Source organism: Hyperolius riggenbachi, chromosome 12 (assembly GCF_040937935.1).
Source record: "Hyperolius riggenbachi isolate aHypRig1 chromosome 12, aHypRig1.pri, whole genome shotgun sequence".
Lineage (NCBI taxonomy): Eukaryota > Metazoa > Chordata > Amphibia > Anura > Hyperoliidae > Hyperolius > Hyperolius riggenbachi.
In genome coordinates, this window is record NC_090657.1 from 199,468,494 (window position 1) to 199,487,026 (window position 18,533).

Here is an 18,533-nt window from a genome sequence, read left to right on the forward strand (position 1 = left end):
TTAAACAATACCAGTTCAAGCAAATAAAGGTAGATGGAAAGCTGGCACTGCTGTGAATGTTCAACTTATTGCTGAGATATCAAAACGGTTCATATAATACAACATCAATAAAAGCTGCAATTGGTGGTGCACATACCATGTGAGAAGAGGCGTGGGTGGTGGTGGGTGCAGGGCACTGGATGCCTGACAGCCGTTTCACGCAAAACAGCGCTTCAACGGAGGCTACCACAAACAATACCAGTCACCTGGCTATCCTACTGATCTGTTTCGCTGCAGCAGTGTCAGAGCAGGGACAAGGTCCTCCAGCACCCAAGGCTGAGACACCAAAGTGCGCCCCTCCATCCCTCCCACCCCAGCCGTCACACACTGATTGCTATTAGACTAAGTGGGCCACAGGGCCCACAACCTCCCAAACACTTAATATCTAGTTATCTGGCTTGCAGTCACTGCTATGTATCCCCTTTTCTTATTTCTTTCTGCTTCATACACAATTAAGAATGACAACTGAATGAATTGTGCGCCCCCTCCTACACTGCGCCCTGAGGCTGGAGCCTTTTCAGCCTATGCCTCGGCCCGGCCCTGGCAGTGTCTGAATCACACCAGAAAGGAGCATGCAGCTAATCTTGGCAGATTTGACAATAATGTCAGACACACCTGATCTGCTACATGCTTGTTCAGGGTCTATTGCTAAAAGTATTAGAGGCAGAGGATCAGCAGGACAGCCAGGCAACTGGTATTGGTTAAGAGGAAGTAAATATGGCAGCCGCCATATCCCTCTCACTTCAGTTGTCCTTTAAATTCCACTGCTTTACTGATCAGTGCTGACAGTGTTAGGCGAGGTTCAAAGTGGGCATTCAGTCCCTTGTAACTGCAGGAATGCACTGGAATGGGAAAGCGGTGCCACACGTTATCTGCGTATTGCATCGAAGTCAATGAAAAGTATGCTTCACTGTAACACACTGCAGGTAGTGCATTGGGATGCCACACTCTGTTAGACCGTACTGCCCTGCTGGGGCTGTTCAAACCCCAATGGGACCCCCAGGGCAAAGGTAATCTTGGGCTCTCTATCCCCTCCCAGCAAATACAGTCATAGCCTCCCCCTCAACTGCATCTATACAGTGCAACTGTAGAAGTCTCTGTTTTCTACAGTCAGAAAAACAAACGTTTGCCTTCATAAAACAGAAAGTATTTGTGATTATTAACGTTGGAGTGAGCTCTGAGGTCTCCCACAATGCATCACTGCTGAATATGCAAATCATCTTTTTGTTGTCCCTGATAGCATAACACTCCTCAGGGCACCGACAATCAACACTGCTGTGCTCCTGGGGGGCTTCTGCTTGATTTGTGGAAGCACTGCAACTCACCTATCCTGGTGTGCCGCTCCATCCATGCTCCCTCGGTCTTCACACCTGCTGTCTGACGCTCCTCAGTGTTGTGTGGAATGACATGCGGCGGGTCATGGAGAAGAGGCAGCTAGCGGGGATAAGGAGGGGAGCATGGACGGAGCAGCACGCTGGGACAAGTGAGTTGCAATGTATCCACATATTGTGCAGGGGCCCTGTGGAGCACAGTTTTCTTCTCTACTGCAAAAAACATACGCGATTTTTGGCAAGTGTGACCCCTGCCTTTGGCCGGTTTCCCACTGCATATTTGCGGGGCCCGCACCACTGAAAATAACCATTGGTGATTCCCCTGTTAATACGCGGTGATCCCCGTCTGGCAGCAGGCCAAGCAGGAAGTGACACACACCCACTTTCTGTGGCCGAATCGATGACGTGCGCGGAAGTGTATTGCTAAAATATGCTTCATTCTTTCAGCATAAACCTTGTAGCGTTGTTTTAAAACACACGTCGCCATAGACTTGCATGACTTTCGGTCCACCACATGCAGGGGAGGACTGGGACCTTTTGGCCTGGGGGGACAACACAAACTAGAGGCATCCCCAGCCCAAAGCCATATCTTTCTCGTGTGCAAATCTTCAAATTGTGATGACTAACAGCCCCAGACACACACACACACACACACACACACACACACACACACACACACACACACACACACACACACACACACACACACACACACACACACACACACACACACACACACACACACACACACACTATGTACCTGATGCCTAACCCCATTTCTCTGCACAATCTGCCTGTCTGTGTCTGATGCCTAACCTTAAAGGAGTTATCAGGCTTTTTTTCTTTTATGAAATTAAGTGCTACTTACCCAGGGCTTGTCCAGCCCCAAGCTCCCAGCATGTCCCTCGCCGCAGCTCTGCAGTCAGCTGTTCGCTGCCACTGCCTCCCAGCCCCAGGCGATGATGTCAGGCCGACTGCGCCTGTGCGAGCGACGCTGTCAATCACTGCCACATGGACCAGAGCGTACTGTGCAGACGCAGAACTACTGCGCCTGCGCAGTACACTCCGGTCCAAGTGGCGGTGATTGACAGTGCTGCTCGCACAGGCGCAGTACAGGCCGACATCCAGGTCGGACTGGTGCCATCGCCGGGGACTGGGAGGCAATGGCAGCGAATGGCTGACTGCAGAGCTGCGGCGAGGGACATGCTGGGTGCGTGGGGCTGGAGGAAGCCCCGGGTAAGTAGCACTTATTTCATTAAAAATGCCTGATAACTTCTTTAACCAACCCCCCCCCCCCCCTCCACACACACTCACACACACTCACACACACTCACACACATGGCCAACATGGCCAGAAAGGGCCCCGCCTGACAACCACCCACCCTTACAGAGTGTCTGGTAGAGATTCCTGGGCATCGACCTTCTTCCTGTTCTCCACAATAGCATAACGTTATTTGACAATGGATGACCAGATGGACATGGATGGACAATGTTCTTCAACAGGCCTGCTCCATACATATCCATTTGGGCAGATGTTATCTTGCAAGCAATGTACAGCAGTGATGCATTGTGGGACACATCTCAGAGCTCACTCCAACCTGAATTATTGCAAATACTTTCTGTTTTAAGAAAGCAAACCTTTGTTTTCCATAGCATTTTGGTAAGAGGGCTTTTTGGTCCATTGTAGCCCCTTACACACTCCTAGGAGCTCTGGTTCACCATGAGCTTGCTGGGAACTCTGTAACTCTGGGTGTTTCAAGTCCTACCCCATAGAGCCACATTAATCCATACCATGTACTGATGAAGATCAACTAATCCGAAGCAGTCTGTATGCAGGTTGGATTATTGTGGCTCTGTATATTTAACAAGCTGACACAACATTGCATTTCAGCAGATCTGGAGGAGTGGCTAGCTTACAGGGACAACAATGGGTGATTTGCATATTTCAGCAGTGATGCATTGTGGGAGATATCTCAGAGCTCACTCCATCCTGAATTATCACAAATACTTTCTGTTTTAAGAAAGCAAACTTTTGTTTTCCAAAGCAATGTACAGAAACTTAAAAATAAAGTGGTGGTGGGTGTTGAATGTTCCAACCGAAGGTATCTGGAGACGGTGAATATCTTTGTGGTGTTCCCTGCCTCAAGTCTCACACTGGAAACATTTTGAGAAGTTTTGTGAAAATAAGGCACAACAAATGATCCCCGGGGTACCACAAGACAGCCAGGAACCTCATCTAATTGACGGATGAAATCGCTGTAACGTCGCCAGCCTCCATAATGAACACGGCGGCTCCGTCACTGGCGTTAGCAGGTTTGACAAGCGTATGTAGATGCACATCGCTGTCTGGGGAATTGACGGCTCGCTAACTCTGTATTAAAGAGCTTTAATGTGCCAGCTAATGTATGCCGAGGCACGGGAGATGCAGATGGATTCAGGAAGGGGGGAGAGAGCCAAATATGCTTTTCTGCAAAAAATAAAACAAGAATTTCCGCACATTTGTCACTCTTTATGGAGATTTGTGGCCAATCACTTGCAGGCTGCTGGCTGGAAGTGCTGAGTAAGAATCAGGCAGCTGAGAATATTCCATTTCTTATTTACATCCAGACATAAATTTGAGCTGTGATATGAGGGAAAGAGAGTGCAGAGAAGCAAACAAAATATGGGTAATGTTATTATCCACAATAGAAGCAGCAGGAATAGAGGAAGCAAAGAGCTCAACGAGCTCATCTTCACAGTCATAATAAGTAGGCCCAGCAAATGCTGATAGGCCTGGTGCACACCAGAGCGGTTCGGCTGAGTTTTGCGATCTGCTTGCGGGTGCGGATCCGCTAGGGTAATGTATTTCAATGGACTGGTGCACACCAGAGCGGGAGGCGTTTTGCAGAAACGCATACTCCCGGGCTGCTGCAGATTTTGGATTGCGGATGCGTTTCTGCCTCAATGATAAGTATAGGAAAACCGCAAACCGCTCTGAAAAACGGCACTTCAGAGCGGTTTGACAGGCGTTTTTTGTTACAGTAGCTGTTCAGTAACAGCTTTACTGTAACAATACATGAAATCTACTACACCAAAAATGCTTCACAAAACCGCAAAACGCTAGCTGAAACGCTGCAGAAAAAGAAGAAAAAGCGTTTCAAAATCTGCTAGCATTTTGCGGATCTGCTAGCGGTTTTTGGTGTGCACCAGGCCATAATGAATAAACAGAGCATCTATTTGGCCAATCTGAAACAGGTATTCCCAACACCTGATCTCCAGCCCTACAATATTAAGGTGTCCATTAAGGATACAATCTCCTGGATGATCAATTATCTGATTCAATTGCTATGACTGATTGGAAACAATCGCTTGGGCCCACTAACGGAAGGAATACTGCCAACCAATTTTATCAGATTAATGGAATCAATCCGTTTTGAGAATGGATTCCATTAATCTGATTAAATTTGTTAGTACTTTTCCTTCCATTAGTGGTTCCAAATTATCGTTTCTGATGGATCATAACGATCAAACTGGACAATCGATCATTCTAGGGAATTGTATCGTTAATGGGCAACGTTACTTGTACTGAGGACAGTGGTCAGGGAGGTTAATGCTACACTTCTGGTTAGCGCTAGCCCGGCAGTACGGAGGATCTGTATAGCTGCAGGTGGCCGTAGTGTACCAATGTATTGCGAGCTTCTGCAGGCAGAGAAGGGGAGAAGAGGAACGTTTCTACATGAAGAGGACTAGAGTGAGGGGGAGAGGAGCACGACTCTGGATGCAGTAGGTGCTCCCTGGGCACTATGTATATAAGACATGCTGCCCCCCCCCCCCCCCCAGTTCTTGGGAAGAAAACGTCTTATATTCCGGAAAATACGGCATTTATTGAATACAAGATGCAGCTATTGAAGTTGAAATAAAGCTATTGAGGAAATGCAGCTCATGAAGCCTAGGCATGTGGCTATGTTATCAGATACAAACATGGTTAATAGTGATGATCAGCTGATAGATTTGCAAAGCTCTAATCTGCTGTGATCACATCCTGCTTTAGCACATGATCATGAGTAGCACATCAGAGACTAACATATCTATCACCTGACCAAACTGATCACAGCCTTCTCCATGAGTTCTCCTAGGCATGATCATTAGTGTTGGGCTATGCATATGTCCACTGTTCATAATCAAAATTACATACACAACTTGCTTGCTCCTGCGGCGGAGGTGGGGGGCTGGCGGGGTTAAATGACCCATGTTGCCGCCAATAGTCAATGCACTCCACATCACGTTCATTCGTATTCCTCGTCACTCCCTTGCTTCCTCCTTCAAATCCCATTCTCCCTACTTCGAATCCTAGACTGGTCAACCCATCATGTCTGCCTACCCTGTGTCTCAGTTATTGCTAATTTACAAGATGTGGACCACTCTGCAGGAAGCTTAAAGGATACCTGAAGTGACATGTGACATGATGAGATAGACATGTGTATGTACAGTGCCTAGCACACAAATAACTGTGCTGTGTTCCTTTTTTTCTTTCTCTGCCTGAAAGTTAAATATCAGGTAGGTAAGTGGCTGACTCAGTCCTGACTCAGACAGGAAGTGACTACAGTGTGACCCTGACTGATAAGAAATTCCCCTTTTTATCTCTTTCTTGCTCTTAGAAGCCATTTTCTGCTAGGAAAGTGTTTTATAGTTGGACTTTCTTATCAGTGAGGGTTACACAGTAGTCACTTCCTGTCTGAGTCAGGACTGAGTCAGCCACTTACTTACCTGATATTTAACTCTTTCAGGCAAAGAAAGAAAAAAAGGAACACAGCAGTTATTTGTATGCTAGGCACTGTACATACACATGTCTCTCTCATCATGTCACATGTCACTTCAGGTATCCTTTAATCATCTGTGATGATGGCTGCCACCTCATTATTTTCTCTCATAACCACATCATCACAAAAATGAAACCGATGACCCATGGGCAAATAACTCTCCTAGAGAAGGACCAGTCCACCCTAGAACATCACAGTTGTGGTGAATACAGTACACTTACCAAGTTCCACATCCTGGTCATCTGTCAGAACAAGGATGATATTTGGGCGGATATTGCGGCGGTCCCTCTGGAATCTTCCCTTCAGGCGCTGTTTGGACAGGATGGGGATATTGGCTTCGATGACCGGTGCCAGGATGACCATCAGCAGCCCCAGAAGGAGCACTGGCCGGTTTGCCATGATGTGCAGGGCAGCGTCTCACCTCTACCTCTTGGCTTGTGTGTGGAGCTCAGCAATCCTAAGGAGGAAATACACAAAGGGTTAAACTTAACGTGACAAGAATGAGCCACAGCAAAACAAGACAAGTGCTCTTCCGTTTCATGACACTTAAATGTGACAACACCACTGTGGCTTCCTTCCCGCAGACCTCATGTGCAGCTCGCTGGGCTACATACTGTAGATGCACTCAGCTACAGAAATAAATAACATCTAATCTCCGGCTGCCTCATCAAAAATATAATGTTTTTACACAGTGTACCACCACAGCAAGCCTCATGATGCTCAAATATATATTAAAAAAATGCCAAAAACCTTTAAGCAAACCTGAAATTAAACTTTCCTTCACTTGAACTCTCATCTTTGCCATCTGTTCTATATTTAAATAGTATGGTTTTACCAGTGATCAGTGTCATCTAACCTAGATGTGCAAAGTTATTATTGTTATTTTATTATTTAGTATTTATATAGTGCTGACATCTTCCACAGCGCTGTACGGAGTATATGGTCTTGTCACTAGCTGTCCCTCAGAGGGGTTCACAATGGAATCCCTACCATAGTATTGTGTCTATGTATGTATTGTGTAGTGTATGTTTTGTAGTCTAGGGCCAATTTTAGGGGAAAGCCAATTAACCTATCGGTATGTTTTTTTATGTGGGAGGAAACCGGAGTGCCCAGAGGAAACCCACACAGACACGGGGAGAACATACAAACTCCATACAGATAATTCCTGGCTGGGATTTGAACCGGGGACGTAGTTGGGGGTTTTATGTCGGGAGTTGAGCTTTAAGGAACACAGAGACTCAAAATAAGCAGAAATCAAATGGCCTCTGTGCTTCGCTGAGTAATCAAGTTCATACAATCCATTGCTATGCACAGCCTATACACCCCCCTATGTACTTTCAGGGTCAACACGTTATTTTCATGCCAGAAAGAGGAAGCAGCCGGTTCCTCATTCCGTTTACAGCTGACAATGTATGAGTGCTGCACACACGCAAGTTTCCCAGATATGACAAGCTGGAGAGGAAAACCATCTACCGTAACGCTGTGCTTGATGTTTCAAATGAGAATAAAGCAGGAAGATTCATCAAGCAAGGGGGTGCCAGAATCAGGTGCTTTTCTGCAGCAAATTAAGCTGATAGCAGTTGTCTCCCCACCCACACTGCACAAGAGCGCTTTACCATTATAAGGCACGTTACAATGCATATGTACAGTGGCTTGCAAAAGTATTCGGCCCCCTTGAAGTTTTCCACATTTTGTCACATAACTGCCACAAACATGAATCGATTTTATTGGAATTCCACATGAAAGACCAACACAAAGTGGTGTACAAGTGAGAAGTGGAATAAAGATCATACATGATTCCAAACATTTTTTACAAATCAATAACTGCAAAGTGGGGTGTGCGTAATTATTCAGCCCCCTTTGGTCTGAGTGCAGTCAGTTGCCCATAGACATTGCCTAATGAGTGCTAATGACTAAATAAGGTGCACCTGTGTGTAATCTAATGTCAGTACAAACACAGCTGCTCTGTGACAGCCTCAGAGGTTGTCTAGGAGAATATTGGGAGCAACAACACCATGAAGTCCAAAGAACACACAAGACAGGTCAGGGATCAAGTTATTGAGACATTTAAAGCAGGTTTAAGCTACAAAAAGATTTCCAAAGCCTTGAACATCCCACGGAGCACTGTTCAAGTGATCATTCAGAAATGGAAGGAGTATGGCACAACTGTAACCGACCAAGACAAGGCCGTCCACCTAAACTCACAGGCCGAACAAGGAAAGCGATGATCAGAAATGCAGTCAAGAGGCCCATGGTGACTCTGGACGAGCTGCAGAGATCTACAGCTCAGGTGGGGGAATCTGTCCATAGGACAACTATTAGTCGTGCACTGCACAAAGTTGGCTCTTATGGAAGAGGGACAAGAAGAAAGCCATTGTTAACAGAAAAGCATAAGAAGTTTCGTTTGGAGTTTGCCACATGCCGTGTGGGGGACACAGGAAACATGTGGAAGAAGGTGCTCTGGTCAGATGAGACCAAAATGGAACTTTTTGGCCAAAATGCAAAACGCTATGTGTGGCAGAAAACTAACACTGCACATCACTCAGAACACACCATCCCCACTGTCAAATATGGTGGTGGCAGCATCATGCTCTGGGGTTGCTTCTCTTCAGCAGGGACAGGGAAGCTAGTCAAAGTTGATGGGAAGATGGATGGAGCCAAATGCAGGGCAATCTTGGAAGAAAACCTTAGAGTCTGCAAAAGACTTGAGACTGGGGCGGAGGTTCACCTTCCAGCAGGACAATGACACTAAACATAAAGCCAGGGCAACAATGGAATGGTTTAAAACAAAACATATCCATGTGTTAGAATGGCACCGTCAAAGTCCAGATCTAAATCCAATCGAGAATCTGTGGCAAGATCTGAAAACTCCTGTTCACAAACGCTGTCCATCTAATCTGACTGAGCTGGAGCTGTTTTGCAAAGAAGAATGGGCAAGGATTTCAGTCTCTAGATGTGCAAAGCTGGTAGAGACATACCCTAAAAGACTGGCAGCTGTAATTGCAGCAAAAGGTGGTTCTACAAAGTAGTCAGTACTCAGGGAGCTGAATAATTATGCACACCCCACTTTGCAGTTATAGATTTGTAAAAAATGTTTGGAATAATGTATGATGGCCCCAGGACTTCTGCACGTGAACAAGCGCCACACCGGCGCGAAACGGCTGTCGCGCAGTCCTATCACCCCCTGGTCACCTTCCCGCACCCGTCCTTGGCACAGGTCAGAACGTTCCAAAATATGTCTACATGAACCTAAGCTGTTACTGCAATGTGTCAATCTACCTGCTGATGAAAATCAATGGGATAATAAACTTGTCTTAAGCAAGCAGTGCACGGACTGTCTTGTGTGTACTGTAAATGTATGATTTTCGTTCCACTTCTCAAGTGTACACCATTTTGTATTGGTCTTTCACATGGAATTCTAATAAAATTGATTCATGTTTGTGGCAGTAATGTGACAAAATGTGGAATACTTCAAGGGAGCCGAATACTTTTGCAAGCCACTGTATGTTGTTAAACATGCACTTCATTGTGATAAGCAACACAGAAATGAATGAGATGAAGCATACCTCCCAATGTATTGAGATAAGAAAGAGGGACACTTAATCCACGCCCCTGACCACACCCCTGACCACACCCCTGGCTGATCCCTAGTCATTCAGACCATAAAGCTTTCATAACAAAAACATGCTGTTTTATAATTCAATCCCACTGGTCCTTTCTTGTTCATTTTTCTTCATATCAACATTTGAAAGTAAGAAATATACCAAATTTAAAGGATGGGAATAAAGTTTAGAGTCCATTAACCACATTTTTTCAGTAGAAAAATATGTATATATTTACAGTACATAGATTTGGACATCAGTCCTGAACGAGGGACAAATGTGGAAGAAAAAAGGACAGAGGAATTTAGTTCACAAAGAGGAACTGTCCTTCCAGAAAAGGGACAGTTGGGAGCTATGGATGCAGAGCCAGGCCGAGGCAGAGGCGAGAGAGGCTCCAGCCTAAGGGCGCAGTATAGAAGGGGGTGCACAACTCACTCAGCTATCATTCCCTATTGTGTTTAAAGCAAAGAGAAATAATGAAAAGGGGATACATGGCAGTGACTACAAGCCAGATAACTTGATATTAAGGTGCTGGGGGGGGGGGGGGGGGCCTGGGGCGCTCCTCAGTCTAATAGCAATCAGTGTGATGGATGGAGGGGCGCACTTTGGTGTCTCAGCCTTGGGTGCTGGAGGACCTTGTCCCAGCTCTGTATGGATGAAGCGTGGGATTTATAAAGAGTATCAATCTGATATTTACATGGCCACATTTGTGTTCCCTGCTATTTAAATCCAGACTGCCACCTTTTCAAGAGGGGCACAGGCATTATTCCTTGGCGATCTAACCTCGAAAATGAAGAACAGGCACTATACACAGTCTGAAGCGGCAGGCACTGGGAAAATAGGCAAACTACTATTTTTGTTGCATATTGTTACTTAAAAAGTGTCTAGCAGATCCTCATGATACTAGCATTTCTCAAATTCTTTGCTGTGAGAATTTTCATTTTAGAAAATGCAGATAAACAGCAAAATTTATGTACAGACTAATTGCCAAGACAAAAACAGACACCAACAAGCCACTGAGCAGACACTAGACAAACAATGTAGTAGACACACAGGACACCAAACACACAACATCAGACACACAACACAGCAGACTCCAGAAACACAAAGCACAAAACACTAGACACAGCAAACAACAGATATTTAATACCGACAGACAACCCAGCAGACAGTAGAAACACAATGCACCAGACACGCAATATACGAGACTCACAATGCAGCAGACACAAGTGCAGCAGACATCAAACAAGCAATGCAGCATACACCAGGCATGTAAAGCAGCAGACATGCAATGTAGCAGACACCAGAAACGCAATACAGCAGATACCAGACACACGACGCAGCAGACACAAGCACAGCAGAGATCGAACAAGTAACGCAGCATACACCAGGCATGCAATGATGCCAGACAGACAACACAGCAGATGCCAGACAGACAACCCAGCAGATATCAGACACAAAACAGCAGAAACCAGAGATATAATGCAGTAGACACCAGGCTGCAGCAGACACCAGACACGTAATGCAGCAGACACCAGACACGTAATGCAGCAGACCCCAGACATGTAATGGTGGCCACTAATGATCCAATCTTTTTCATCCAATCTTACCAAATCTATGTAGTAGAAAGGTAAATTGAGTGAATATACTGAATGGATACATCAGGCAGTTACCTTATATTACATAGAAATGGTAAGATTGGATGAAAAAGATTGGATCATTAGTGGCCACCTTTACGCAGCACACACCAGACACGCAACACAGCAGACACACAACGCAGCAGACACCAGGCACACAACGCAGCAGACACCAGACACAACACAGCAGACAGAAACCCGACACGCAATGCAGCAGACACCAGGCATGCAATGCAGCAGACACCAGACACACAACATAGCAAACAGAAACCCGACACACAACACACAACACAGCAGACAGAAACCCGGCACGCAATGCAGCAGACACCAAGCATGCACTGCAGCAGACACCAGACACGCAATGCAGCAGACACCAGGCACGCAATGCAGCAGACACCAGGCACGCAATGCAGCAGACACCAGGCACGCAATGCAGCAGACACCAGGCACGCAATGCAGCAGACACCAGGCACGCAATGCAGCAGATACCAGACACACAATGCAGCAGACACCAGGCATGTAATACAGCAGATACCAGGCATGTAATACAGCAGACACCAGGCATGCAACACAGCAGACACCAGACACAAACGCAGCAGACACATAAATGCAGCAGACACCATACACATAAATGCAGCAGACACCAGACACACAACGTACCAGACACAACACAGCAGGTAGAAAACAAACATGTAATGCAGCAGACACCAGGCATGTAATGCAGCAGAAACCAGGCATGTAATACAGCAGACACCAGGCATGCAACACAGCAGACACCAGACACACAAACGCAGCAGACACATAAATGCAGCAGACACCAGACACATAAATGCAGCAGACCCCAGACACACAACAGGCAGAAACTAAACATGTAATGCAGCAGACACCAGACACTCAATGCAGCAGACACCAGGCATGCAATGCAGCAGACACTGAGCACACAACAGACAAGTAGAACAGATCCATGCTTTTCCATGGACACTTCCATTCATATCCATTGTTTATCTGTGCATCTACTATATAAGATAAGAAGATACTTGTAAAACACAGGTTGCACCCATAGATAGGTGTCCAGATATGACACAGATTAATTCTCCTGCACTTTCAATGGTTAAATGTCTTCACAAATGTACAAGCGCCACCTAGAAAATATACACTTTAATACTAAAACTTCATAAAAGGCCTTTATGCATTGGCAGAGCCAGCCTGTCTTTCTTTAACAGTAATCCAAAGTGGTTACATACCAAAGGAATCCATCAAGTATATAATGCACCCAGCACAATGATACAATGCGCTGTGCTGTCCGCTGAAAACGCAATGGTTATAATGCGGTGAGAATGAAGCTGGAATCGCAGCAAGAGCCTGCAGTTCCAGACAAGTTTATTTTTTGAGGAATACCAAACTAGAGCATATAGGCATTTTATGAACTCATTACTTGCACTTCAGAGGCTATGATTGTATAGTAAAACAGACAAGAAAAACTCAATGCAACTGATACAAAATGCCCAGAAAAGCAGTAGGCACTGTTCCCATTAAAACTGATATATTAATGCAGTTGATATATATAAACCAACAGTACCATCTACTTTCACATCAAAGTCTACATCATTGCAGGGCAGCATGGGTGCCCTGTCAGATTTTCAGGTAGGGGGAAATGGGGCGAAGCACTGTCTTTATTTTTACTTGTAAATAGGCAGCAACTTGAGGGAAGCTCAACCTGGACAGTAAGCGTCATGTTCGAAGTGGCAAGGCATGTAGCAAATTGTGCTACCACCCTCCATAGCTTCATATGATAGTGGAGATCTCAAAGACTTGCAATAAGGGCCCTTTTACACCCCCACCTAACACCCCCATCCCCCATAAAAAAACACACACACACACAAACAATTTGTGTGTGATTTTTATTTGTATTTGAATTTTGTTTTCTACAATTACATGCAGGCTGAAACACAAGTAAAATATACAGTGGCTTACAAAAGTATTCGGCCCCCTTGAAATTTTCTACATTTTGTCACATTACTGCCACAAACATGAATCGATTTTATTGGAATTCAACGTGAAAGACCAATACAAAGTGGTGTACACGTGAGAAGTGGAACAAAAATCATACATCATTCCAAACATTTTTTACAAATCAATAACTGCAAAGTGGGGTGTGCGTAATTATTCGGCCCCCTGAGTCAATACTTTGTAGAACCACCTGTTTTGCTGCAATTACAGCTGCCAGTCTTTTAGGGTATGTCTCTACCAGCTTTGCACATCTAGAGACTGAAATCCTTGCCCATTCTTCTTTGCAAAACAGCTCCAGCTCAGTCAGATTAGATGGACAGTGTTTGTGAACAGCAGTTTTCAGATCTTGCCACAGATTCTCGGTTGGATTTAGATCTGGACTTTGACTGGACCATTCTAACACATGGATATGTTTTGTTTTAAACCATTCCATTGTTGCCCTGGCTTTATGTTTAGGATCGTTGTCCTGCTGGAAGGTGAACCTCCGCCCCAGTCACAAGTCTTTTGCAGACTCCAAGAGGTTTTCTTCCAAGATTGCCCTGTATTTGGCACCATCCATCTTCCCATTAACTCTGACCAGCTTCTCTGTCCCTGCTGAAGAGATGCACCCCCTGAGCATGATGCTGCCACAACCATATTTGACAGTGGGGATGGTGTGTTCAGAGTGATGTGCAGTGTTAGTTTTCCGCCACACAGCGTTTTTGCATTTTGGCCAAAAAGTTCCATTTTGGTCTCATCCGACCAGAGCACCTTCCACATGTTTGCAGTTTGCCACAAGCCATGTGGGGGACACCGCAAACTGGACTTCTTATGCTTTTCTGTTAACAATGGCTTTCTTCTTGTCACTCTTCCATAAGAGCCAACTTTGTGCAGTGAACGACTAATAGTTGTCCTATGGACAGATTTCCTCACCTGAGCTGTAGATCTCTGCAGCTCGTCCAGAGTCACCATGACCCTCTTGACTGCATTTCTGATCAGCACTCTTCTTGTTCGGCCTGTGAGTTTAGGTGGACGGCCTTGTCTTGGTAGGTTTACAGTTGTGCCATATTCCTTCCATTTCTGAATGATCGCTTGATAATTATCTATTGGGAGGTTTACATTTTTATGATAATTCATTTGAAAAGCATCCAAGATTGGAATCTACCCACATACCTGGTGGGGGCGGGTATCTTTCTATGTGCACTATTAGGGTGACCAGGGTTTGCAAGTTCCCTAGTTCTTATCTTTACGCAGTGTACAAGCAATATTACTCTGTTCTCTCTGTGTACTTCTGATTTTTTTTGTTCATCTTTTTGTAAGATCATGAGGAACCTATGTGTCATTAAACTAATCCTCACTATAACTTTCCTGGAATCCAATAGTCTTATTCTGTATTTAAAGGTTAAAATCTACTTTTGAAGTATTGACTTTCTTAAAGGAAACCTAAACCGGAATGAGAACAAAAAAAATAAAAAAAGAGTTTCACTTACCTAGGGCTTCTACCAGCCCCCTCTACAGCCGCCCTCAGCCCGCACAATGAATCCGCGATCCTCCGGTACCCCGCCGCAGCTAAATTGCGTTTTGCACCAACTGGCCAGGCGATGACAACTGCGTATGCGCGTCCCTGGCTATTGTCCGCCTGCGGGGATCGAGCGTGGAATCGATCCCCGTGGTGATCAGACACGTCGGATATTATCAAGCGAGCCATCAGCGGCTCGATTGATAAGGGGGCATCGAGCCGTGTATGCCCAGCATACGAGATAGTGCCATAGGAGCGTGGGAGGTAGCTCTTATACCAGCCCAAGTGTGTCATGTGCCACTAAGCCTGTCAACCAAAGAGAGGGAAGGAGGGAAGAGGAGTTTAGTGCCAACTACAGCATTCACAGTGACAGTTGCACTATGGCCCATACCAGAGCTGCCGCAATGCTTCCCTCCTGCTTAATACAGGGATGAGCAGAAAGTACGCCAGTGCGAATTTACGCATCGTAGTTCGCATCTACGCATCGTACTTCGTAGGTGAAGTTTCAAAACTTATGAATTTACGCGTAGTGAAGTACCGCTACGCGTAGCTTATGCCCACTATGCGTAGTTAACATGTGTATTGCGTAGTGAACTACGAACGTCTAATTTTCCGCGTGCGACTGTATGCTTACAAATTTACTCATTGGAAAGGGGAATGTACACATAGAAGAGTTCCCGTTGTAAGCATTTAAAGAGGAATTAATGCATAAAATTTTCTGCATGCGAGCATAAGCATCCGCATACACTGCTTCACACTACGCTTAATTGCATATTTTAACGCGTAGTCTACGAAATGCATACAAAGCGAATATTTGATTTTGAAGCCGTAATTTGGCGAAGCGTAATTGCGTAAAACTATGCGTAGTTCCAGCGTAGCGAAGTTGGCTGACTACGACCATCCCTGGCTTAACCACCCTGGCGTTCTGATAAGATCGCCAGGGAGGCTGCGGGAGGGTTTTTTTTTAATAAAAAAAAACCTATTTCATGCAGCCAACTGAAAGTTGGCTGCATGAAAGCCCACTAGAGGGCGCTCCGGAGGCGTTCTTCCGATCGCCTCCGGCGCCCAGAATAAACAAGGAAGGCCGCAATGAGCGGCCTTCCTTGTTTTGCTTAGATCGTCGCCATCGCGACGAGCGGAGTGACGTCATGGACGTCAGCCGACGTCCTGACGTCAGCCGCCTCCGATCCAGCCCTTAGCGCTGGCCGGAACTTTTTGTTCCGGCTACGCTGGGCTCAGGCGGCTGGGGGGACCCTCTTTCGCCGCTGCTTGCGGCGGATCGCCGCAGAGCGGCGGCGATCGGGCAGCACACGCGGCTGGCAAAGTGCCGGCTGCGTGTGCTGCTCTTTATTTGAAGAAAATCGGCCCAGCAGGGCCTGAGCGGCAGCCTCCGGCGGTGATGGACGAGCTGAGCTCGTCCATACCGCCATGCTGGTTAATACAGAAATTGCTACAATGGGTAAAAAAAGAGGGTGAACAGTCTTAGTAAGTGTGACTATTTTTTTTTACTTTGGAATTTATGCTTTTCTTTGGCTTAAATACTGGTTCTCTAACTAAAAATCCTGTTTTGTAGTTCTGAACACCTACCCAGACACAGCCGAGTGCTTTAGGCTCTCCGGGTAAAGCTGTTGCTACTACTTGGATTGCATTACTCTGCTGTTCAGGCAGCAAGAGGGGGTGAAGCCCAGACTGAATCTCTTAAAGCGGTATTGTCACCATAAAAGTCAAATTTCAACAGCAACTGGTCTGAATGTATTAAGTGATAAAGATGCTAATCCTGCATTCAAAACTTTTTTCTGCTGTTATGTTTTGGAGTTATTACATACTATAGGAGCACTGGCCCTAGTGCCAAAAAGTTGAATGCTGGGAGTTCTTTTTATCTATAATATATTCCTCCTCTTCCATTTATTTCCCTGCGTAGCTGATCACTTGTGTTTACAAGCAAGGCTGAGGTGACTCAGTGATTGGATGTGTAAATAAAAAAAATAAAAAAAACTCTGGGAGGAGGGCAGCTAATGAATACACAATGAGCAAGAGAAGGGAGGGGGGGGGGGGAACAAGAGTCAGGGAGGATATGATGTCAGCATTAGCTTGGCAAGATGGCCACTGCCTAGAAAAGGATTTTCTGCTTTTCCTTTGTAAAATTCACAGGAATCATTACGTGGATAGCACAATACATCTGTTATGTAAGTAGAAGTAGTATTTATCTACTTATATATGTGGTTTTTATTTCTAGGTTAGCATGGGTGTCGCTTGTTCTTTAAAGAAGACTTCCTATAGCAATAGCAGTCTGTGGTGCATGAAGTGACTCGTGTCTGGGCAACTGAGCAGGTACTCTAAAAGTGATTTATTTGGTTTTAGCTAATAAAACAGCTTCTACACAGAGGAAACAAGCTCTGCAGCTTAGCGCCTTATACAAGTCTAGGAAAATATCTGTGTCTTTAGAGGAGTTTTAACACAAACTTTCTTTATTTCAACTCTGCTTGTTCTTGTTTTACATCTCAGCTTCAGATGCTCAATCCACCTTCAGCTCTTTTAATAAAACACTCAGGATAGGATGAAGCTTAGGCTCATACGTCTTCCTAAACAATGGACTGTCCGCGGCCGGTCACTGCTCTCCCCATCTGTATCCAGATCTATATTTCATGGCTCCCCGCAGGAGAGCGTCATGATGAAAGAGTTTAAGAAACATAATAAACTTGGGCTTGGGGGGAAGCGGAGAGAGATTTATAATTCACCCAGTGGGCAGGAAGCCGATTGCATTCTTGCTACGCCCGATGCGGACAGGTACAGATGATGCGGGATGCGTAATCCGTCTCACACCAGTTGTTGAGTTTATGACCATTGTAATCAGCTGAAAACAGTGAGCTGTGACTGAGCGCCAAAGGGTTTCTCTCTGAATGTGCCTCCAACTTCTATCTATCATTCAAAGCCATGACTTCCAAGTGTCACTCTAGGAAGAAAGCAGAAAACTTTATACAGTTTCCTATAACCTGAATGCTGGGTTCAAACTATGCCGATCCATGTCAGATCCATACTAACAGATGTGCTGCTGCTCTGTAGTGAAGGTTTGCATGCAGTCGGATTTTTGCATTACGTGCTCAAAATGAACAGAAAATTACTGCTTGCTGAGCCCGCTGCCTGGACAAATCCCAGATCCCCTTTACCAGAACTTGTATGGGGCCCCCTTCATTATTATTCCTACCACTGTGGTGAACCCCTTGATAAGGAGGTTCATCTGCCAGGAATTATACTACAAATGTGGCCAACATGACTTGCCCATAGCAGTATAGTCAGTACGACTCACAATACCTGACCTAGCGGGGCAGCCCCTGTATACAAAGGAGGGAGGAAAAGAACTCAGGTCCCCACAGCTCCAGGCTCCACTGCTGCTGCAAGGGTAGCTCCCCCTATAGGTACATCACTGAACCTACCCCTTTTTATCTATTGCAAAAGAAATGTGCAAGAACTATTTGCAAGGAATGTGCTTTTGTTCACATTCAGCCGTCCAGAAGAAGATGGAGCTTAAGCTGTTATTAGCTGCCCTTTAAGAGGAGCTGTAGTGAAAATAACATAATGAATAAAATTGCTTATTTTTTAGAATATTCATTTACAGA

General features: G+C 45.4%; 1 protein-coding gene across 10 annotated transcripts in view; it reads right to left on the reverse strand.

The window, feature by feature from the left end:
- SULF2 (sulfatase 2) overlaps positions 1 to 18,533 on the reverse strand; it is a 504,100-nt gene that overhangs the window by 139,991 nt on the left and 345,576 nt on the right. For all 10 annotated transcript variants that reach the window (XM_068262650.1, XM_068262646.1, XM_068262649.1 and 7 more), the window contains one exon: positions 6,391 to 6,626. In XM_068262650.1, the coding sequence (XP_068118751.1) occupies positions 6,391 to 6,568 (178 nt within the window). In that variant the 5' untranslated portion in view covers positions 6,569 to 6,626. The remainder of the gene's footprint in view (positions 1 to 6,390; positions 6,627 to 18,533) is intronic.